The sequence below is a fragment of the Falco punctatus genome, assembly GCF_963210335.1.
Source record: "Falco punctatus genome assembly, chromosome: 3".
Taxonomy (NCBI): Eukaryota; Metazoa; Chordata; class Aves; order Falconiformes; family Falconidae; genus Falco; species Falco punctatus.
The window spans coordinates 19,433,210-19,454,160 of NC_137582.1; the positions used below are offsets into that span (position 1 = coordinate 19,433,210).

Consider the following 20,951-nt stretch of genomic DNA (forward strand, 5'->3'; position numbering starts at 1 on the left):
AATTTCCACCTGTCTATTTTAAACCATCTACCCAACTTGATAGACTTTGAATTCCCGCAGAGTCTGCTGGGCTGTCACTGCCAGAACTCACAGGGCTCCATTCGTGCTAACAAGCCATGGTCCAAAGGCACTGGTGCATCCCACAGGGACTGCGGAAGTTCACATTACAAGGATGGTCCCTTATTTATGTGCTGTTCCCTTTTACCTGCACCAGGAGCAACATGCAGCAGCTTCTTCATTCTAAGGTGGGGAAACACTCCAAATCCTCAATTTTGCTGATGCAGTATAAAACATCAAGGCTAATGCTGAACATTTTAAGGATCAGGAAATGTGGAGCTTATTGCATTAAGTATACAAAGCATCTAGACCTTTTAGAAAATGTTTAGAGAAACATTTTGGCTACAGGAAGTCGATCATAGGCACTAAAGGACTTTTTTTTTTTTTTTTTTTTTTTAATTGGTAAAAAGATTGAGACATAAAAGAAATGAGAATAGCTTTTGTTAAACGCATTTAAGCTGTCCTTTTAATAATAAAAAACAGTTGTCTTCAAGATGGGATAACTTTTAAATATAAAAAAATAACACACCACAGGGAGCTGAAGGGAAAAACAAATTTAATTATGTATTCAGGGCCATCCAAACCACCCACCCACATATTAAGTGTTTGCTGGCTACACAGTCACTATAGTTGCCATGGCTGAACCAATGATCTTTGTTTGAAAAGTAAACACCTTTGTTGAAAAATAAAAATATTACATGAAGTGACTAACCAAATGGTTAGGGCAACATCCTGCTCCCTCTGAAATCAGCAGGCTACTTTCAGCAGGACGGGTGTTAAATTTTTAGCTGTCTGATTAAGACAAGCCCGGGTGGCTGCAGTGAGGACGTCAGGAGCACTGCTGGGCTGACAGCCGGGGGGTGCCTATGAAAAGCAGCCATCTCTGATGAAGGGGCCAAGGGAGGAGAAGTAGAGGTTAAGTCAGGGGTGGCAGGACTACCAGGGGTGGGCTTTCAGAGCCACTGTGTCCGTTGTAGTGAATCAAATGTGGAATTTAGTGGTATAGTCAATCCAGCTCCAGTGCCTGGGAGCTTTCAGTGGCATTGCTTTATTTTTTTATATAGATGTAGTTCTTAAGAGCTAGCTGTTGTTTTGTCAACAGGCTTGAAAGGACTGAAGCAAACTGCCTCCCATGTAGTGTGGCAGATGCCCATGGCAAGGCAGCCGCAGATCACCTCAGCCTGAACAAAACACTGATTAACATTCAGTCTGTGTGTCATCCTACATGGCTGAGCCTGCTGGTACTTCAATATCACAAACATGGAGAGGCTGAACATTTCAAAAAGTGGAAGAATGAATCTAGCAGGGTTGTGCAAAAAAAGCCTTTCCAAATACCCCTGAAATGTTTCACCCTCCTGCTGTCAGCAAAGTTTGCAGGTGGTATGGGGGAGCTTCGCTAAATGGGAAAAGACAGGTCACTGCAGCAAGAGACATGAACTATTTCCTTTTTTGTCTTTATATGTATATTCCATCTGTGTATACATATATATGTGGTAGCACATTTTTAGTAACTGAAAACTGGAACTGATGGCAACTGATATCAGTTTGGTCCTTGAAGAGAGATGCTTTGTTATGGTACACACCGACTAAAGCCTTTTGGGGCAGGCAAACAAAGGAATCAATGCAAAAGCATATTTGCCCCTTACCTGTTACAATTTCTAAGATTATATTGATTTGAATCCATCATAGACGTTTCCCGGTATTTGATTCTATCTTCCAGATGTGAAAAGTGACAGATCAGAAGTGACAAACACAATCTGTGAAATTGCCATTTACAAACTTGCAGTTCACAAAAGCAGGAAACATGAGAGGGCTGATTGCTGGGATTTAGGGAGCACGAGATTTCAGCAGTTTGCAAGGATGCTGCACCAGATGAAAGGCAGAAGTACCAACAACAACAACACCAAAATCTTGCAATGGCAGGCGTTCAAAAGCCCCCATGCCGGGAGGAGGAGACATCAAGTCCATCTGAAAACTAGCAAAGGTAGATGGATGCCAGCAAAAATAATTACTTTGTAGACATAGAGCCAAACTTTTGGAAACAAACTGACAGACTACTGAAAGAAGTATCCGTTTTAACTTGCTGTGGCACAGGACTCCAAAGTGCCTGTAGATGCAAACAAAATGAATACATTTAAAATAAAAAGTTCTTTACAAACCTAATTGCTTGGAAAGAGTCAGGGAAGGGGAAAGCACATACCACCAGCAACACCATCCTTGCAGGCCTTATTCTTAAAGACACAGAGGGGAAACTCCAGATAGAGACACAGCAGTGCCACACTGAAAATGCAGGGGAATTCATTAGGATGCAGTTATTCTGGTGAGGAAAAAAGTGCCTAGAAGTATGGAATGCAGTAGAGCTAAGGTGAACTAGTAGATCTGTATGCCTTTCTTAAGTAATCATTCAAATGGTCATTTCAGAAGAAATTAGAAGAATTAAGTGTGTTAAAAAGGAAATAAATGAAGACCCATAGGCATTACAAGTGCACCCATGCAAATGGGACAATGTGATACTGATATGGCAATGACTGGGCTAAGAGAAATACTGTGGAGTAAATCCATGCTGTGATAGCCAAAAGTCTCCCAGAAGCCTAAAGGAAGGCAAAAAGAGGGATATGCCTTCTCGTTTATCAAAGCTGATCCTGCCATCTTAGAGGTAAGCAGGGAGTGAAGGGGTGGCTGGTGTGACTCCCCTGGAGACAGGGGGTCTGATAAAGTCCATTCAGATACACATATTCTGCTTCCACCAGTCTGAGGTTTCCATGCTGCCAGAGCTCCTGGTAAAAGTAAGGAGCTGGAGGGCGAGGAAAACTTTCAGGGAAGACTTTCCATTTGCCTAAATGAGTTTTCAGAGGTCTTGGGAGCACTGCACAGATCCTCACCTGCAGAAGGTCCCTGTTCTACTGACCTCCAGAGAGCTCATTTTAAGTTAGTAAGGGATATTGCTCAATTCAGTTCCTTATTTGAAAGATTTCAGTTACTTACCAAAATCTTTCTGAGGTATATACGATTTCTTTTCCCAGGAAACCAGGGTTCAATCTACAGACATATTTTTATACCCTAAAAGCAGAGGTTTATGTGGGAGAGAAAGAAAGAGGGATATTTCATATGAGAGATCTAAATAAATATCTAAAGACCCTTCTGTCACAGTACATACACAAATAGCTGGAGATCCCCTCAGGGATAAGGGAACGTCAGTCTGTCCCTCCTAAATTCAACTCTTTCGTTCATTCGGTATATGCAGTTAAGACATGAGGATCTTGGTCAAATGTGGATTAAAGTGCTTTGAAATAGCTGAGCTCATCTGGTATTTAACCAGGCATTCAACCTCATATATAACCAGGAAAGCAATGCTAGATGAGGTTGGTTGTTTTTTTTTTTTTTTTTAATAATAGTAAATACTGTAATATGATTTTCTAGAAAAACAAACTCAACAGAAAAAAACCCATACAACAGACCACAATAAAGATTTCTGATTCTATTGATGCATTAAAATCACCTGCTATTCTTACTAATATTAATTGCAAACATGACTCCTGGATGATCTCCTAAAATCCCCATAATCCTGGAGAGAAGTTACTAACCCTTGATAGCAAAATATCCTTTGATACTTTTTCTCCTACATCCTAAGTGGGTCTGTAAGGGATAAAATGCTGTCTCACAGCATAACACTGGAGAACTGGTCGGGTCTTTTTATCCAGAAACTCTTCTTTGCAGTAACTTTCCATACAATTTTTCCTACTGGGAATGTTCAGTAACAACTGCATGCTTTCCAAACCAGGAAATCATAAACGAAGAAGGCATTTAGCCAAACTGTTATGTATTATGGTAACTAATAGTTAGAATGTGCACTCACATTCACATAAATACAGTGTAAGAGGTACGTTAGCGCATAGCACCAGATTTGCTTTCTGTGTAACGACAATGTGCCCTTGCAAATTAATGCAGAACCTGAAGGTTTCAAACACAAAAATGCTGCTTAAACCATCTAGCTCCTCTCTGTGATAGTACAACATTGCTCCTCGATATACAGTCACATGTGGTTTTTCTCCCTCCTTTTGTCTTACTTCAGATACATGTGAAACATTTAATGAGCGGCCAGAATGCCTGTGAAATACAGCACTGAGATACTGGAAAGCGTCATAAGTGACTCTGGATTTTCTGACTGCGCCAAAAGGAGCCCAGCTGGTCATTCCCTTCTGTCCTATTCCTCCCCCTTCCCAAATCCAACCAGAAGATTCAGCCTTCACATGCCAAGATTTTTGTCTGTGAGCTTAAAAATTAAACACACACGAGTTTCCAAGTAAAACAGTGCCAAGGAGAGACTGCTGCAATTAGTACAATTAACAGAAATCCAGCAGCATGCTGACTCCCAGCCTGACTCAAAGCCGATTCCTCCTTTCAGGAAAGGTCACCCCCAGCTCCAGATGCAGCAAGGCAGTCCACGTGCTCCTGGGGTTTGCCAGGTCACCGACAGCGTGGCTTACATTTCTAGATGCTGTGTGCGTCATGAGCAGGCTTACGCTGGGAAACAGAGAGGAGCAATCGGTATCTTCCACCCGCCCAACTGGAGCCTTTCTAGCATCTCCGGTGACAATTCTAGGAACGACCTTGTGTGTGAATGGGGAGTTTGCTCTTGCTGGGAAGCAGGAGCCGCCAAGGGATTTGCAAGGAGGGGCAGCATATCTCAATAGGAAAGTCATCCAGGAAGCCTCGTTTCCAAGAACCAGCTGGTAAACAGTTTAGAGCACCCTGTTCACATCTGTAACACTCAACGATTAACGAGACACTGTTCATGTACCTATAAAATAACCAATGCAGTCCTGTTTATTTGTATCACTGAGCGCTTTGTTACTGGCTTTGAAGAGGGAGAACTAGGCTGAGGCACAGCTACAAAATTAGGGAGTGCTGGCACCGAAAGGTGACCTCTCTCTCCTGTCTGACAAGCAATAACTACGGTCTTAATTTAATGTCAATGGTATTTGAAGCAGCCACCAGCAGGTAACTGATAGCCTGAAATACCCTAACCTATGCGACTGCTCGGGCTTATGCTGTAAGACCAGCTTAGAGCTGCCAAGATATTTGTCAGACACCTTGAGTGTCAGCAAGCAATGCACAGCCTCAGAAACCTTCCCCACCAGTTTTCCCACAGCCACGTGCACGGGAGCGAGCACAGCTCCCACCGAAGCATGCTCCTACACTGGGCAATCCTGTTGAGCCTCTAAAATGAAGTTTGCTTTTTCACGCCCGACCTAGAGAGCCTCGGCGCAGCAGAGACAGGCAGCCTTCGGCGTGGTCCATGCTAGAAGAATACAGCTGCTCTTTTTTAACAGGGGGGAAGAAGGAGGCTTTTATGGCAGTCCCTGAAGGGAGGCCTCTTACAATGCATCGCAGTGTCTAAACAGACCTACGTGCTCTGATCCCGCTTGGCAATAATGAGGGACTTGTATTCCTCAGGCTTCAGGGACCAGCTCGCCACATCGGGCTGCAGATGCGAGCTCCGGTTACGGTGCCGGCGTGTTCAAAAACGTGTGACATTTAAGCGGGGATGAAAATTAAAATTGTCTTTTGCCATTGTCCGTGTATTTACCCTTTGCTTTGGTCTGTTTCCATAGCGATACAAAAAAAGGGATCACATGCGTCCCCCTCGGAGGGGGGCGGGAGGGGGGAGCGCCGAGCCGCGGTTCTGGGCACAACCGCGCCCCGCTGTGGCTCCGCGGGGAGAGCGGCCCCGCACCGCACCGCACCGCACCTCACTGCACCTCCTTGCACAGCACCGCACCGCACTGCACCTCCTTGCACAGCACTGCACGGCACCGCACCGCACCGCACCCGCACCGCACCTCCACCGCACCGCACATCACTGCACCTCCTTACACAGCACTGCACTGCACCTCCTTGCACAGCACCGCACCGCACATCGCCACACCTCCTTGCACAGCACCACATCATACTGCACCTCATTGCACCGCACTGCACCTCCTTGCACAGCACTGCACCACACTGCACCTCATTGCACTGCACTGCACCTCCACCATACCGCACATCACTGCACCTCCTTGCACAGCACTGCACTGCACCTCCACTGCACCTCACTGCACCTCATTGTACTGCACCTCATTGCACCGCACCTCACTGCACCCACATTGCACCTGCACCACACCGCACACCACTGTACCTCATCACACTGCACTGCACCTCATTGCACCGTACCACACCTCACCGCACCTGCACTGCACTGCACATCACTGCACCTCGTGGCACTGTACCTCATTGCCCCCTATCTCACCTCATTGCACCAAGCCACACCTGCACTGCACTGCACATCACTGCACGTCATTGCACTGCACTTCACCACGTTGCACTGCACTCACCTCCTTGCACCACACCACACCTCACATCACTGCACCTCATTGTACCACACCACACTTGCACCTCACTACACCTCATTGCATCACAACTCATTGCACTGTAGTGCACCTCATTGCACTGCACATCACTGCACCTCATTGCACTGCACCACACTGCACCTCATTGCACCTCCCTGCACAGTACAGCACCACACCTCACTGCACTGCACCTCACTGCATGGCACGGTGCCGCACTGCACCTCATTGCACCCTGCTCCGTTTCACATGGCAGTGGGCACTGAATTGCACCAGGTATTTGGGATGCATGCCGGGGAATGGAGTTGAAGGAATTCACTCACAGTGCTGCTGGACAGTGAGGGTGTGTTCTACCATCCAGTATTTTGGGAAACTCCCGTTTAGCTATACCCATGTGTTCATTGGAGTGCTCACTGTTGTCTTGGGGTACAGCCATGTGAAAGGCAAGCTTGCAAGAGGAGCAGGCAGACCTAAGAGGATGGATACCTGGACAAAAAGCAACTCCTGGAACAAAGGAAAGTCTAGACAAAAGGCTCAGGAAAACGCCTACGCTTTCCCTCACCCCATTATCAGCTTCCAGTGACACAGACATGGCAGTGCAGAGATAAACGCTGCAGTATGACACTGAGTCTCTTCCAGGCCTCCTGCTTGGGGCAAAACCCCATGACTTCAGCAGGCCAGATTAAAAAAAGTTGCTGTCTGACCGTTAGCTCTGCCCTCAGCCTTTGCCCTGCATGTTTGATGATCTCTGGGGAATTTCTACTTGTCTGAGCACAAACACAACAGTTGGCCAAGTTCAGCCGAGCACGGCAGCTGCTCCCCCATTATCAGTCTACATCCCATCAGAAACTGTTTTATAGGAGCATGAAGGATAGATAATATGTGGTCCCTAAGACTTAGAACTTAAACTTGATAGAGGAGTTAGGAGAAGGACTGAGAATCAAAGAAAACAACTCCTCTCCAAATAGGATTTAAAATATTCAGAACTTTTTACTGTTAGTGAATTCCAAATTACTAATTCACTTCATTTTACACCTTTATTCTTATAAATTCTTAGCAAAATTTAATTGGAAGAGACCTCTGGAGATCATGTAGTCCAGTACCCTCCCCAAAGCAGAGCTAACCTCCAAGCTCTGTCACATTGTCCAGGGCCTGATGTCCAGGACACTGTTGTGATTCTCAGGGCACCTGCTCCAGTGCTGAGCCACACTTTCCCATTGTGTCCAATTTTAATTCCCCTTTTGCAATTTGTGACTGTTGACTCCCATCTTTTTTACTTGCCCCCCTGAGGAGATACTGGCTCCGTCTTTGCAATTCCTTTTTATGTAGGGAAAAGAATCTCCTGGCATGCAATAACAGAACAGCACCAACTGCCAGGGCTGTCTTCTCACTCCCTTAGTCCATGCTTTCAGAGCAGATACTAGATGAACATAGGAAAGGAGGCTAACCAATTGCAGGTGTACCTCAGATGTGTCTTTTCAAAACCTTTAGCCTAAAAAATAATCAAACAATAGTAGTTCCTGCTAAATGAAATTGCTTCTTATGCTGCTGGTCATCGAAAAGGGGTTTAATGCTTTTATAGAAGAAAATGGAGACACAGCTTTCCTCAAGAAGAGAAAGTGATTTAGCATAAGAATCAGAAAGCAAACTTCCCTAACCCAGAACTGTCTTTTGCCCTACAGCTATAGATGTTCATATGGTGGACAGCAACATAGTTGCTTTTGCTTGCTGTTAATAGTTTGGGTACCATAATTGATACACAACTGTCCTGGTTTTGGCTGGGATAGAGTAAATTTTCTTCCTGGTAGGTGGTATAGTGCTGTGTTTTGGATTTAGGATGAGAAAAATGCTGATAACACCCTGATGTTTTAGTTGGACTTTTCAGCTTCTCATGCTGCCCTGCCAGCGAGGAGGCTGCGGATGCACAGGAATCTGGGAGGAGGCACAGCCAGGAGAGCTGACCCCATCTGGCCAAAGGGATATTCCATACCGTATGACATCATGCTGAGCAATAAAACTGGGAGAGTTGGCTGGGAGTGGCGGCCCATTGCTCAGGGACTGGCTGGCCATCGGTCAGCAGGTGGTGAGCAATTGTGTTGTGCGTCACTTCGTTTCTACATTCTTTTGTCATTATTTCCCACTAATTTTTGTCCTATTAAACTGCCTTTATCTCAGCCTATAAGTTTTACCTTTTTCCTGTTTCTCTCCCTCATCCCACTGCGGGGAAGTGAGTGAACAGCTGTGTGGTGTTCAGCTGCCTGCTGGGTTAAACCACAACAACATACCTTTCATCTTCAAATAATTTTTCTTGTTCCTTGGGGAACTAGTTCAGGCTGCAAAAAGCTCTGTGCTGTAAGAGCGAGACTGCTTCTGGTATCCCAGCTGACTTCTTCAAGACTAATAAGAGCATCTATAGTTTATAAATGATAAAAGCTATTTCATGAAATCAAGTGCATTGGTGGGAAAAAGCAAACTATGTATCTAATAGAAAAAATGATAGAGGCAGAAATTCTAACTAATCCATTGTTTGGGATGGATAGAGAATAGTCATCTAGGTTTGGAGCATGTTTAAGTAATTTTTTTGTTTTAGAAGGGACCATCTATTACAAACATAAAAGTACTCCTCAAGACCATTGTTTTCTGATTGCAGGTGCATCTCAAAGAAACATCTTGTCAGCATGTTTTCTTAGTGATGTTGTTTACCAAAAAGAGGAACAGGGTATTTTCCTCACGATTTTCTGAGTGGGGAACTAATAGGGGTATTTTTGATAGTTGCGAATAGACCCATAGCCTTTTATTAGCTGGAAGCCTTGCACAACTTGGAATTGCAAGCAGCCATTTATTTTGTCTGTATTTAAACAATAAGAACATATTCAAAGTACATGAAAAGACTTTGACCTTCTGTTGAAGAAATCAATTCTTTTTCTTTCAAACAGCAAGAATTTTGCTGCAGGACATGATAAATAAAGGAATAAAGTTTATTGGAACTAAAAATACGTTTTATTAGTTGATCCAGTGTCTTTTTCCCAGGACTCAGAAAAAATGACACGTGGCGTTCGTAGCTCTGTGATTTATATGTCCATATATGAATGTAAACATCCTGGAGGCCACACACATTTTTGCCAACTCAAGTCCACCTTTTTGCTTCTGCAGTCCTATCTGATGCCCATGCTGGGCAGCCCACAGCAAGCTTATTGACTTGCCTTGTGTGTCCTGCTAGGAAAATAGCCCTTCCTGGTGAGGGCATTATGGATGTATCTTTAGGTCTTCCAGTCAGAGTTTAGGAGAAGCTCTTGAGTTTCATAAAATGTCAACTTTAGCTCCAGAGTTTGAAGAGAGATATATGGAAAAAACAGTTATACAATATAAGACAAAATCCAGTGCAGGACTAGGCCAGTGACCGTCCCCCTGCACTGGGCACTGGTGAGGCGGCACCTGGAACCCTGTGTTCAGTGTTGGGCCCCTCACTGCAGGGGGGACACGGAGGGGCTGGAGCGTGTCCAGAGACGGGCAACGGGGCTGGGGAAGGGGCTGGGGCACAAGTCTGATGGGGAGCGGCTGAGGGAGCTGGGGGTGTTCAGCCTGGAGAAAAGGAGGCTGAGGGGGGACCTTGTCGCTCTCTGCAGCTCCCTGACAGGGGGCTGTAGGCAGGGGGGGGTTGGTCTCTTCTGCCAGGGAACAAGTGACAGGACAAGAGGAAACGGCCTCAAGTAGCACCAGGGTAGGTTTAGGCTGGATATTAGGAATAATTTCTTCACTGAAAGGGTGGTGAAGCATTGGAACAGGCTGCCCAGGGAGGTGGTGGAGTCACCATCCTTGAGGGTCTTTAAAAGACATGTAGATGTGGCACTTAGGGACATGGTTTAGTGGTGGACTTGGGAGTGTTAGGTTTATGGTTGAACTCAATGATCTAAATGATTCTATGATTCTATATGGTCTGTAAGTCTTAGGCTTGGGATAGGAATCTTTGTTTTCTCTAGATTTCTTTATACAAGAAAAAAATATTTTAAAACCGCTAATTGTCATGCCTACTGTGTGAAAGCTTTTATTGGGAAAAAAAAGACAGATCTATTCAAACACACTAAGGTAGCCCAGAATGCCTTTTGGGTCTTGTATTCAGGAGAAGGGAGAAGAACCTTCACATTTTCTGCCACTTTGTCAGGCAGAAAACATCTTTCTAGTGGCTTCAGTAAGGTCCCCATTCACATACCAGTACTGGGGCTAAACCTACCGGTGTTGGACACTGCTGGCAATCACAGTCTCCGGCACTGTGAGAACGGGCTGCCAGCACTATTTAGGGGTAGGAGAATTGCACAGAGCGATGGGGTTTCCTCAATGAAAGAAGCTGAAAGGGACCAAGCCAAATAAGCCATTTGTGGACGCACCGTGCACAGACAACACATGCAGTGTCATGGCCTATATAAACACACCGCCGGGTGCGCAGCCGGGCACGCTTTGATAATGCAGGCTGCCTGTCTGTCTGCCTCTGGACTGGTGCACCTATTTCTGCAGAGGGCCTCAGGGTTTTGGTTTTTTTTTTTTCTTTTTTTTTTCCCCCCCGACATTTATTTTCTGCAGGCCTCCCTCTGCTTGTCTGAAGCTGAAAGCCTCCTCTGCCTCATCTGTATACGTGATGGAAACAGATGAGTCCCAAGGGAGAGCAGACCGACCTTTGCACTTCAGCAGCTTGGCAGAAGTGCAATAGAGCCCTTCAGATCCTCCTCCAGAGCCTGGAGGAGCCCAGGGATGTTGACAAGATTCAGAGGGGTTTCCTTTCCGGTCCTGCTTTCTGGAAAGGGAAAGTGCTGGTGACCAAATTAGAAAAAGTTATGACACTCCTCATTTGCTGGCAACATGGAATAGACAGATTAATAACCTGTTGGCACATTTTCCTTTTTTTTTTTTCTTTTTCTTTTTGCTTATTCCTCAAATTTCAACACAATAGTAGAAAAGAAGAGAAATGGAAAAACTGTCTGACTGTGTTTCTTTGCAAATGACTTGTTAAAAAGCAAGATGTTTCTTGAAAAATCCCAAAGATGATATAAAAGTCTGCAGCTGGTTAGGAAATTAGAGAGAAATTGCAGTAAATTCACCATACTTGTATTCCATCTGGGGTCCTTTTCTCCTTGGGTACTGAAAATGCATACACATTTCTGTAAAACTCTTGTTTCTTTAACCTCATGGTCATTCCTGCAAGTTCAGAGCTGTTTTTGAAACCCAAGACCTAAATTTCTGGAATTTATCAGTAGGGTTAACAAGTGTTACTCCAAAAGCTCAGTGTTCACACCTTAGCTGTTCTGTCATGAAGCACAGTAAGTTGAACCTACTAAGGATGGTGTACTCACTAATGCATGGAATAATTCTGGAAGAAGTTGTGAGGGGCTTGATTCAATGGAAATAGTCATGATTTCTGTGCAGAGTTGATCACATCCGTCACTCCCGTCCCTCCCTCAAATGTTCAATGAAAAGGCTAAAGCAGAGGGTTTAGAAGAGTTCTGGGCTATCAGGAGGTGGTCTGTGTGGCAGAAAGAGCTGAAGGAAAGATAGAAAAGAGCTCAGGTTCTTCCTTAACGGGAAAAAGTAATGACTGAAATCCAAGTGCTTGTGTCTAGGTCCCCAAAGATTTGTGGAAACATTGATGGGATAGTTGTAGAAACAGGTGAATGTTTTTAATCACCTTTGAAGTTCTTTGAGTAAAGGTACCCTAAAAATGATCTTCTTCCTCCAATTCTGATCATCACATTAGAGACCCCCATGCCAAATAGACTTGAAAGAACACATAAAGCTGAAGTTGATGGCCAAACTCCTAAATTTAATATCAGAAGTATGAGGTTCTCAACACAAGTAGCCTAATCATCATAACCCTGTTGACTTTAGTGGGAAATTTTAATGGCATCCAGATATTTTATTCTTAGAGCTTAAATACGTATTTAAATGCTTACATTTTGTTGCCAATATCTTGAGAATTCTTGCTAACTGAATCAGGAAACCAGCAGAAATTACTTATGAAACAGATAATAAACTATCTTTAGGAGCTGCAGGTTTTTTTGAGGGGAGTTCTTTGTATAACACACTAGTAGTGAGACCACAAACCAAAGTGAAAATTTCCAATGGAAAACTTGAGCCCATATGAAGTCATGAAAGGATGGCATGTGGAGAGAAGTAAAACAACACCAATGAGTAAAACTGCTGGACTACAAGGACAAATGACAAAGGACATCTGCGCATTTGCACACACTCTGGTAACACAGATATTAGCTGAAATTAGGGCATCCCTGTACTGCTCTTAACATAGCAATCATAGTATCTGAAAGGCACAAATATCCCCAAAACAGCACAGGCTGTTTTTGTGATCACTGTCTGCTCTAGTACAACCAGGAGTGTAAGATATTCCTGTACACAAGAACACAAGCATGAAGGTCACCCCATGGGTCACATCTAGTCTCCCGCTATCACAAGAAGCCAGCTAGACAGTTTCTTTCATAAAACAACTGAGGTTCTTCTTAAAAAGAAATACAGTCCAGAGTTAACGATCTAGACAGCAGCTGGCCGATCCCCACCCAAGAGGAGTGCCCTGTGTTCCCCAGAGGAGACTTCTCCCCAGGATCTGGGAACAGGCTGACTCCTGAAGATGAGGAGGGGAGAAACCCAAGTGCTTGAGACAGCCAAATTCAGCTTGAGAAGTGACCCCTACATATCACTTGAATGGAATCATCGTGTATAAAGAGTAACGAAACTGTAGATCTGTCAGTTTCCCAGTTTCTTTTTTGAGATCGTAAAGTGTGCAGATGAAGAATAATACATATTTTAGCAAAAAGAATGGTTACATTCTCACAAAACTCAAGGTAACCATATAACTCAAACCGAAGCCCTCTTGTAGCTGCTGGTCAAGGTATTTAAGGTGTGTATCAGCTGTAGACAGCAGAATACAACCTGTATTAGCTGGAGCTGAATTTCCTGAATTAGCTGTAAGGAGAAAGAGGTCTGCTAAGGCCATGGTACTTACCTTGTGAATGAAAAAATGTGGATGGCTTCACTGGTGGCTGCACCACTGATATGCTTCAAGTCAAGTAAATGTTCGACTTACTGGATCATGCCCAAGATTTTCCTGATAAAAGGAGACACAGGACATAGAAAAGTTTGGGTTGGAAGGGGACCTTCAAAGATCTTCTAGTACAATCTCCCTGCCATGGGCAGGGACATATTCAACTAGATCATGTTGCTCAAAGCCATGTCCCACCTGACAATGAACACTTCCAGGGAAGGGGCATCCACAACTCCTCTGGGCAATCTGTTCCAGTGTATCAACACCTTCACTGTAAAAAAATTCTTCCTTATGTCCAGCCTAAACCTACCCCCTTCCAGTTTAAAACCATTGCCCCTTCTCCTGTCACCTCAGGCCCTGGTAAAACATCCCTCTCCACCTTTCTTATAAAGCCCCTTTAAAGACTGAAAGGTCATAGTTAAGGTCTCCCCAGAGCCTTCTCCAGGCCGAACAACCCCAATTCTCTCAGCCTGTGTTCATAAGAGAGGTGCTCCAGCACTCTGATCATTTTTGTGTCCTTCCTCTGGACCCGCTCCAACAGCTCCATGTCTTTCTCCTGCCAGGGGCCCCAGACCTGAACGCAGTACTCCAGGTGGGGTCTCACAAAAGCAGAGTAGAGGGGGAGAATCACCTCCCTTGACCTGCTGGTCATGCTTGCTTTGGTGCAGCCCTGGATACAGATGGCTTTCTGGGCTGCAAGCACACATTTCTGCCTCATATCCAATTTTCCATCCACCAGTATCCCCAAGTTCTTTTCTGCAGGGCTGCCCTCATTCACTTCATCACCTGGTCTGTACTGATATTGGGTGCAGCACCTTGCAGTTGGCCTTCTTGGAATTTATGATGTTGACATATAGATCATCTTCTATTATTTCTAGGATTAAACATCCTAGATGATGAAAATTGAAATTACAATCACTTCCCCATATTTCAAATACAGTACTTCTGTCTTACTCCATTTACAGAGCATGGTACCACCACCCATGATGCTACTAACACAGGATTTCAGCCTCCATGGATATGTATTTATGGTTCATGCTGCCAGAAACTGTAGCTTTCCAGTTCACTCTCGGGTTGGGATCTGCACCGCATCGCTGGTGTGTGTCCCATGCTTACTTTAGGAAGGAACCAAAAATTTTCCAGTTCATCTACATTGCTATTTTAGCTTGGATCAGCAGTGCACTCCTGAAGCAAGTTCCCATTTACTGTGCTTTAGTTCACATTGTCAAGAGGTCTCCCAATGCACAAACATTCTTTTTTTTGGGTAAAACTGGACTGGAAGTGTGCATGGTGTCAGGCACCACAGCTACAAATAGGTGTTCAGTCCAGAACTACCTCAAGGAAGCCCCTTGAAAAATGTACAGGATGGAGATCAGGTCTGCAGGATGAACTGCTTCACTGTATGGATCCATTTTATAGATGGACACTGCCTGCTAATGCAGACACGGCCTCTGATGAAAAACCCTAGATGCATTTCTGGATGGTATTTTATGTAAGTGAGTAACATGCTTGCACAGAAGACAGAGTAGATGATTTGCATCACGTTTGTCTTCCTTGTATCCCATGCAGTAGTAGATAGCACTTCCAGCACTGTCTGAGAAAACTTGGCACCCTCATTACACTGTGTGCTCCTCCTGCCACTCTTCAGACCATGCAACACCTGTAGTTAATGACATCACTCTCCAGGACACACGCATTTTGTAGAGAAGGCTTAACCAAATGGCTGCATTTGAAGTACACAAAAGAGATCTAGTAGTAAGAGTCAGTTTATGCTGGGGGAAAAAAAAATCCCACAATTGAAAAATATCTTTATTTCCTCACTTTTTTAACATTATTTTTGATTATAATATTTATTACTATATGTAAATATTATTATATTTACATAATTACAGCCATGAATCAAACAAGAAGGTCTAGCAGTCTATAAATAAAAGTAAATGTGTGTCCAAACAAAGCAGCTCATTCAGTCTCATAGTTTGGTAGACAGACACCAGCTACTCCAACACAATTAATCTTCTGGGGTTGTGCACAGCAGACCTTCTCTGAACTCTTTGCAAGTGGTGATTATTTCTTTCTCCTTTGGTCCACTCTGTTTACATTAGCAACCCACAGACAAAGACTTAATTTTTGAACAGATATGCTCAGCAACTTTTATCTTCCTTGTATTTATCCCATTTGGTTCACAACCTGGGACTGTGTCCAGGGGATGATTAAATGAACAGACTCTTAGGTCCACATGTCTGTCACATTCCCCATTGATTTATATTGGATAAAATAATATATGACAAAATACATCAAAAGAGTCTTCTGGGGCTCAGGAGATAAACAGAGGTGAGGAAGAACTGGTTCCGTATCTCTCCTACTCCCCCTCAGCTCCCCCTCAGCTACACAAATTTTCTGTTTATCATCCAGTTCAGCAAACATCTGCACTTTTCCAAGATGCAAAACCACTGAAGACTCTGAAGTATTTTATTCTTCCTTTTCACTGTTGAATCTTAGGGGTTTGGGATGTCTTTTTTGGTTTGGGTTGTTTTTTCCCTGCGCCTGTATGCTTTCAACCTGAGAAATCTTGGGATGTTTTTAGTAGACTCTTGTAGTTATATATCCAGATAAACTTAGGATGAGCTTATACACCAAGCTGTGTAGACGCTGCCTTCACACTCTGTAGATGCTGCCTTGTAAATTATTTCTAGCATCTATAGCATTTTTCACCCTAATTTACAGCATTAATCTTTTTCAATAAATATTTTCACTTGTAACCAAGTACCATATTGCACAGAGACACAGAAAAAAAGACTCTTTCCTCCCTGGACAAAGCAGAAGAAACTGAGGTGCAACAAGGTCTTATAAATCAATGAGCAAAGTCAACGAACAGCTTAGATGTAGCCCACTGATCTCATACTCCACCTATATTTTCTCATTTGGACACTACAGCATTCCAAGTAATTTCTTCAAGGATGTCAGCTGGCATGAAGCATGAAGCTCTGTGCCTTGCAAAATGAAGTCCTAAAGAGACAAGTGGTGTCTTAGTGCAGTTTCACTAGATGAGACAGATACTGTGAAGCTGATGAAAAGTTTTGGGCCTCGCTTTTGCAAACAGCCATGCTGCAGCTCACCACCCTCCCAGCTATGCAGGTACAGCACTGGTACAGTCAGCCACCTCCCTCACACAGTCTTCTGTCCCTGAAGGTGAAAGAGAGAGAAGTCGATGTCCTGGTGTTTGTCACCAACTTTGGTGTGTGCCAGGTACAGCCTGCTGGCACCACACTGATGCTTCAGGCTCAGTAATTCTGCTCAGACTCTTCATTGCACGTTTGCAGCAGGGACACAGCCTGCAGCCCGCGCGGTGTCTCTGCCTGTCAGCTTCCTCTGTGAAGCCAGGGCATTCACTCTCCATTGCAAAATGCAGCAGATAAAGAACAATCTGCCCACAAATTAAATTTATTTCTGAACTAGGCTCTTATTTACCCAGGAGCCAACTTCAATATCAGACCTGACCACTGGCCATCTTTCTCATAGCTGTCTCTTACCTGGAACATAGTCCTTTCAAATAGCTTACCACTGCAGAGCTATACTCCAAAAGGAAGGAGAGGAAAAGGCAATCTCCTTTTTGGTGCAAACGTGAGCTAACTTTGCTAGAAGATACCTCGGTAAAATATGTGATATTTTTGTTTGGAAAACAAATATACAGTGCTCCATTTCTGCTCCCAGTGCAGTGTTAGTACCATCAGCTCACAATTATTATAAACACGGTAATAGTTCCTCCTTGTCTGTGGGGACATTTCACTAGTCTGTAAGGATTCATGCTGGCACTTCAGTGGCTTGAACACTGTTATTTCTAGTCTCTGCTGGAAAGCAAAAATCTCTTTGCTGCAGCAAGTAGATATGAATGGGTCATTTTTGTGCCCACTGCACCACCTGGCCACTTTCTGCCTTCTACAGCCTCCACTTCTAATAGCCTTTGCACCCTGCTTTTACATTAGTCTGTTCCTCACATTTACATAAATCATAGCTTCATATAAAGCAAAATATCTTCTCTTTCCAGGGTACTCCATAAATAGAAATAACTGGTCTGCAAGAATTTATTCTTTGTCATTTATAAAAGTGTTTTGGAAGGCCATTGGGCCCATGTGCACTTAATGGCTGTTATTCCTGAGCAAGGACTACAAAATTCATCCCTTTAGCCACAGAAGTAATGTGAGGGCATTTAGCACCTGTTCAGAGATACCCAAAGTAGTAACAAGCTAGAAGTTCAGGCCTTGTGCTTTTGGCTTTTATTCTTTAAAAAAAATTTAGGACTGTGCTATAGGGCAAATAAATAAATAAATGAATAAATAAATAAAAATCATTTCCTACTAGTCAATTTCCCCTTCCATGTTACCTGTTGACAAATTGCAAGCCCTTCTACGCTCTTGATCACAATGGCTCCTTTTAAGAGTTTCCATAGCAGCTAATACATGTCATTTTGCATCCCAGAAAATTACATAGTATTTAAGACCTTGGAACTGAACACCATGTCTTAGGACTTGGTGTCTGAGTACACCACTGAAATTAATAAGTAGCCTTTATTCTGAAAGATCTCTGGATCATTTAGTGCTAGCAGACTAGTTTCTGACAGCAGAACAATGCAGTCAAATGTTGTGAAAATATGGAGGCATTAGGTTTTCCTCAAGTGTGGCAGAGTATTTTCATCACAGATCAAAATAATTTAAGAATTACCAGGAAGAATCATGAATGGTGATAGAGAGAGCATTCACATCAGTGTTAATGTAAATCAGGATTATCTCCTGTGTTTGCAGCTTCTCTTCAACTGCAGTGTGAAGCACCAAACATATTTATGTATGTAACACACTGAAGTGTTGTTACGGTATCACGCAGTAGATAAATGCTTATCTACATGTTTCAGGTTTGCTCCTGTTAGTCTTCTGCCCTAGTGGAGTAGAAGAAGGAGATGGGTTCTGAGTGTGCATGAACAAAATCTGTGGTAGGCAAGCATCCAAGAGCACAGGATCAGGTGACACAGGAATAGATGCTTCAGTAAAGGATTACCATTTGAAGCCTCAAACTATACTGACATTAGCTGGCACCCAGGCCACGCGGACACAGCCAGCTCAAAGAAACACTTCATATCCCTCAAAAACTACAGTAGGCAGGTGGTGTCAACAGTTGAAATAGGAAAGGCTGCCTGAAATGGAAATTCAACTCAAATTTGTTGGAAAAGCTGGCAGCGCAGAGAGCGTTTGTAGCACATGGCAGCAGTTGGGCCAAGGCTGGACAGAAGTGAGCTTCCTGTTTCTGCAGCAGGGAGATCTTTGGGACACTTTGGAGGACACCTATGACATTAGAGAAAGCCAATCCAACTTTTGTGATTTAAAAAAATGTCTCCATTGAGCTCTGAGAAGCCAAAAGTAGCTGTAACAACCAGGATCACCAAAAGAAGATCCTTCTTATTCCTGTGTTGAGCAGTCATGGGCTTTGTCTCAGCATCACCCATCCCTTCATCCTGCCTCACTTGAACTCATGTCAAAAAAGAAAATAGCCTATACCATTTGGTAAGAACTTACTGCATAGTGAACAGCTCAAAGGGATTTGGATTTCTGGATTTCTAACCCGATTTATGTTCAGCCACACAATGGAGTTGCCCCTCAATTGCAGCTCTGAGCCACGTGATGACAGATGCTGTGCAAATGGATCTAAAAGGATAATCCTTAACAGCACCCCCTTCACCCTCCCCACCACCAACTCCAAAGCAAGACTGAGTAAAGGGCATGAAGCAACGTATGGGTACAGGCAAGTTGCAAACCCAGCAACACCTTCACTCCACTCTGCTCAGAGTGACATGGCCATGTTATCCCATCTGTGCAACTACAGCCAGGATTTAGGGAGCTTGCTGGTCTGGGTGCTGGAGGGTTGCCTGATTTTCAAGAGATGAGAATGAAAGCAAGCTGTCTGTTATTTCTAAATTCAAGCTAATAAAACATAGCATGGGTGTGTTTCAGAAGCAGAAGCAATATTAACAAGCAATTTCCGAAATCTTAGATTTCTACAGCTTTGCTAGCAATTCTTTTCACCTCATTTCGGAGATCAAGAGAATTGATGTCAACATGACAGTACAAAATTGCAAGAGAGAGAAAATTATAACCTTAGAGGTGGACAGTGAAAAGCATTTATTTTCCCTTAAAAAACACAGTTTTTGGAGAGGAGTTAAAAGGTCCTGTGAGGCCCAGAGGAATGATATAATGATGTGCTGGAAAGCCTGGGCTCTCTTTTGTCTGGTCCTGGGTGGTACAAAAGTTATTTGTGAAGGTACAAATTATTGGTTTAGCCCTAGAGTTAATTGTTAAATCTGTGTGCCTTCTATAAGAAGAAAAGTGGAATCAAGACAGCAGATTTATTCTCTAGGAACAGCTGTTCCACATAATATGTTATGAATTGTGTCCTCTGGAAAAGGATGGCTACCTTAGGAAAAGGAAGGCAAGCGGCACTGGGAGACCTCTGGTATTGCAGTGGGAAGGAGCTGCTGGGGTATCACATGGGACAAAAGAGAGTAGAAACATGGTGAAGGGAGGGGAAATGAGGGAGTGGAGGGGGGGCAGGGGATCTGGGGACTGCATGTGGGGCAAGTAGGATGTGGAAGCCTGCAAGTTTTGCAATAGAAAGTGGAAAAGACACGAACCCTAATTTTGATAAACTGAATACAGGAACAACTTACTCCACTCACCGGAGGTGGGACCTTTGGTTTGTGCTCTTAGGAGAGCTTGGACATTTCTCACAGTGTTTCAAGACACAGCAGATATCAGATCACAAAATGTATATAACAGAGCCGATTGAAACTTGAGGAAAGGAAGCAGACTTTTCAGAAAAATAAGAACAAAATCTAAATCATTACAGCAGTTTGAAAGTACTTGGAAAAAATCTACTATTGGAGCAGAGGTGAGATAATAAAATGTGTATGATAAATGTAAGCAAAGTACACTATGCTGGCACTGCCGTATATCTGGCATATCTAATATCTGGCATGTCTATATCCACACTATACAGCTACGGCAGAGAAGCTACTCTGATGAGTGACTGAAAAGCTGAGAACTTCAGCATTGCGTATTGTCACAGTAAAACAGCAAAGACAACATCCTACTGAACTGTACATTTTCTTACACTGAAGAATCCTACATAAAACACTACAAAGTGTTGAAAGACTTCTTGGCAAGTTGGCTTCAAACTGAAGAAAACAGCTTGGTTTGACTGAAGCTTGTCAAATATTTCAGCAGTCCTTTTCAGAGAACATTGAGACCATGTTTTCTGTGCAGTTTGTTGCTCGGTGCATAACAACATACTGAGAAACAAGGCAAGATCAGTTTTGACATACTAATTCCTGCTGTTAAGATGATGTTATTGGCCCACCTCTGGCAATGGTTTGGAGAGCAACAATGAAGACCAAGGGAAGCCTCTGTGAATGCAGCAGT

The 20,951-nt window shown here is 43.6% G+C and overlaps 1 protein-coding gene across 1 annotated transcript in view; it reads left to right on the forward strand.

Moving 5' to 3' along the window:
- LOC308060032 (uncharacterized protein) overlaps positions 1 to 20,951 on the forward strand; it is a 63,495-nt gene that overhangs the window by 26,092 nt on the left and 16,452 nt on the right. The window contains exon 2 of the mRNA XM_080378233.1: positions 1 to 20,951. This exon is cut by the window's right edge and continues 16,452 nt beyond it. Coding sequence (XP_080234359.1) covers positions 5,606 to 6,532 — 927 coding nt within the window. The 5' untranslated portion in view covers positions 1 to 5,605 and the 3' untranslated portion in view covers positions 6,533 to 20,951.